The sequence below is a fragment of the Capra hircus genome, unplaced genomic scaffold, assembly GCF_001704415.2.
Source record: "Capra hircus breed San Clemente unplaced genomic scaffold, ASM170441v1, whole genome shotgun sequence".
NCBI lineage: Eukaryota > Metazoa > Chordata > Mammalia > Artiodactyla > Bovidae > Capra > Capra hircus.
The window spans coordinates 28,536-31,998 of NW_017189555.1; the positions used below are offsets into that span (position 1 = coordinate 28,536).

The window sequence follows — 3,463 nt, forward strand, 5'->3', positions numbered from 1 at the left end:
GCCTGGTCCACAGCCTCACCACGCCCAAGACAAAGGGCCCCTGCCCAGAGGCCACGAGCCCCTCCCAGGCCTTCTGGGCACCCAGAGGCCCACCTCAGGTGCAAGGGCCTGGGCAGAGCCGCAGGGAGCCCTGCAGATGCGCTTTGCCCCGTGGGCTCTCCAGACAGACCAGCCAGCAGGGTGGCCGCTCTGCGCCTCTGGGCCCCGAGCCCTGGGCCCCGGCTGCCACCGGCTCCCCAGGCATCTGGGCTCCACTGCCCTGTCCCGGGCCACAGGGAGCCAAGCTGGGGCCGGGTCCCATCTGGCATCCCGCTGTCCTGGCCAGGGAGAGCCCCCGGGGGGCCAGGGAAACTTGGGCGCTAGACACTTCTGGGCTGGGGGTGAGGGGGTGGGGAGGCAGGGGCAGGGACAGGGCCAGCATCTCAGGGATGGGGGTGGGGGTGGGGACAGGAACAGGGAGGCTGCAGGGTCTGCCTCAGAATGCCCAAGCAATTGTGCCTGCGCAGGGGCTGGGGAGAAGCCCCTGGGAGGAGGCCTGGGAAGGACACAGGCCCCACCCCGCCGTCACTCGCGCACACCCCTCCCCGGCTGTCAGAGACTGGACGCATCAAACAGGCAGAGCACAGCCAGTTACATACAAAACTGTAAACACGAGTCTTTAAAATGACAGAGGCCTCCTCGGTCCCAAACGCTGAGCCAGAGGCCCCCACCGAGGGACCCCAAGGGACCAGACCTCGGCCCACTCTGTGCTCCCTTGCCACCCAGACCCCCCCGCAGGTGGAGGCGGGACCCTCCCCGCTCCGCCCCGGCCGCACACACTGGCTCACAGGCCGGGGCCGAGGTCCGTGGTCCGAGGGATCCCTGAGATGAAGGCGCGGCCGCGGGCCCCGCGGGTAGGGGCGCTCTCCGCACCTGATCCCACCCCATCCCATGCAAACCGCGCGCGCCTGCCGCCACGCGTCTCGGAGTCTGGGGGCCCCGGTCACGTGTCCAGGGCATCGCGCGTGGGCGAGGGGCCGCGGGGGCGGCCCGGGGGGCCGTGCAGAGGCTGGGGTGGCGGCACCGAGTTGCGCTGCGGGGCGGGCGGCTGCAGCTCCAGCGCCAGTGCGGGTGGCGGGAAGTCGCGCACCTGGCGCCGGTACTCCAGGAAGGTGCAGGCCTTGGTGGCCAGCGCCACCACGTTCTTGCCCACGAAGATGGCGGAGACGCGGCTGTCGCGGAACAGCGCCATGTTGGCGGCGCGCGCCAGCACAGCCACCACGTTGACGGTGGCGAGGCTGAGCACCGGGTAGAGCATCATCTTCTGCGGCGCGATGTGCTCGCCCTGCATGCTGACCTCGCTGAGCGCCACGCACGGCAGCACCAGCAGCAGCATGTAGCAGTAGAAGAAGGTGAGGCCCTCGGCCCACAGGGGCAGCCCGCTGCGCGGCGGCTCCCACAGGCTGGCCTGCATGTCCAGCAGGTCCAGCAGGTCCAGCGCCACCCAGAAGAGGCGGCCGCGCAGGTCCTCGCGCTTCCGGAAGGTGCGCACGTACTCCATGCGGTCGAGCGCCACCAGCAGCAGGAAGAGGCCCGGCACGCACACCGACAGCAGCAGCGTCAGCGCCTTGCGCGCCACCGGGTCGGCCGCGCCGCGCCGCGCCGCCTTGTAGTTTTGGAAGATGAAGTAGAGCTTGATCTCCAGCACGAAGATGTAGAGGAACCAGAGGATCATGGCGTAGCCGCGCTTGGCCGTGCGCACCTCGGCGCCCACCCACACGGCCACGTAGCGCAGCACCAGCAGGAAGCACGCGTCGCCCACCAGCACAATGATGCACACGCCGATCTTGCGCGGGCCCTGGTTCTGCTCCACCAGGTACGCGTCCATGACCGCCATGCTGCCCATGATCACCAGCGTGGTCAGGCACACGTGGCGCCGGTCCGGGGGAGGCAGCACCATGGTCGGCCGCCTGGGCCCCGACCTGGGCGCGCGCGGTCCCACGCGAGGCGGGACGAGGCCCTGCGGCGGCGGCGGCGGCACTCAGCCCTCGGGCATGGCGCGGGGCCTGTCCAGCCGCCCCGAGGGCGCCGCTGCTCCGGGCCGGCGAGCTCGGAATCTGGGGAGATCAGAGCAGACGGGGTCAGCACGCAGAGCGGGCGGCCGCTCCCCCACCCCCCGGCGCCCTTCCCCCGAGGAACCCTGTCCGGGCCGCAGGCCGGGCTCTGCCGCACGCGCGCGCGCGAGGGGCCGCGCGCCGAGCCCGGGCCTCCAGGGGGCGCCGCCGCCGCACCTGAGGCCGGGGCCGCGTTCCCGCCGAAGCCGAGGGGGGACGGGGACGGAAGCGGCTGCTCCCTGCCGCGCGCGGCCCCGGCGCCCCGAGGCTTTGTCCCGGAGTCCCGTCCCGCGGCCGTTCCCGCTCGGGCAGCCTCGCTCGCCGCGCCGCACCGGGAGGGAGGCGGGCCTGCGCCCTCGGCTCGGCGAGAAGCGAAGGCGCGAGGAGCCGGGGCTGTGAGCCGGTTCTCCGATCCAGGACTGAGAGTCATCCAGGTCCCGGAGGCTCCATCCCCAAAGCCCCTCCGCGCACCCCTGCCCCTGCCTCGAAGCCCCGGCATCTTTCCCCCCTGCTTCCGCAAACTCGGTCTCGCCTGTGGCCCACTCTCCACAGGGCGTGTGGCCCGCTCTCTCCCGCCCTGCACGCACCGTGGCTCCCTGCTGCCCTACTGCGCTCTGAACTCCCCCAGCCCTACGCCAGCTCGCCCTGCTCACCGCGAAGGGGTGGGCCCCCAGTCGCCCCCTGCCCACGAGCCTTGGTGGCAGTCTTAGGAAGCCTCCTCAGCTACCCGCGCGGCCGCCAGCCCCTGCGCCCGTCTCACACCCCTGGCACTGGCCGTCACGGCGGGGCTGGTCACAGCCCCGCTCCAGGCTGTGGGTCAGCACCCGTGTGCCCGCTGACACCCTCAGGAAAGACAGAGGGCCCCGGCCTCATCCACCCCAAAGTCACTTGAGGCTCACTCCTAGCCAGGCTCCCCACCCCTCCAGTCTCGCCCACAGCACCCCTGGCCCCAGCTCTGTTCACTGCCCTGTCTAGACAAAGACATAAAATTTAATGTCACCCGCGACTGTGGAGCCGGCGCTCGGCCTCCCCTGGCGGCACTGCAGCCCCCGCTGCCTGGGGAGGAAGGCCCCCTTCCAAGTGGGCGCCGCCAGCCCTGGTCTCACCCTAGCTGCTGCCCCACCTGGCACCCGCCTCCCAGGGGCTCTGCCACCACACGCAGGAGCCCACCACTCTGAGTGTGGACGCCTGGAGTAGAAGGTGCCTTGGGAGGGCCATCGGCCTAGCTCCTGCGCCCACAGTTCCATGAGCTCCTGCCCCCCATCACGCACACACCCCTGCTTCACCCCCACTGTGTGGGCACACTTGACCCACGAAGCCCCCCCACCCCCACCCCGTGGCTGCAGCAGCGGCCTGGGAACCTCCTTCAT

General features: G+C 71.5%; 1 protein-coding gene across 1 annotated transcript; it reads right to left on the bottom strand.

The window, feature by feature from the left end:
* Positions 1–630: 630 nt before the first annotated feature.
* TMEM121 (transmembrane protein 121) lies at positions 631–2,091 on the bottom strand. The gene has a single exon (XM_013962289.2). It carries the CDS (start codon positions 1,937–1,939, stop codon positions 983–985), a length of 957 nt encoding a protein of 318 aa, XP_013817743.2. The 5' UTR covers positions 1,940–2,091; the 3' UTR covers positions 631–982.
* Positions 2,092–3,463: the final 1,372 nt, after the last annotated feature.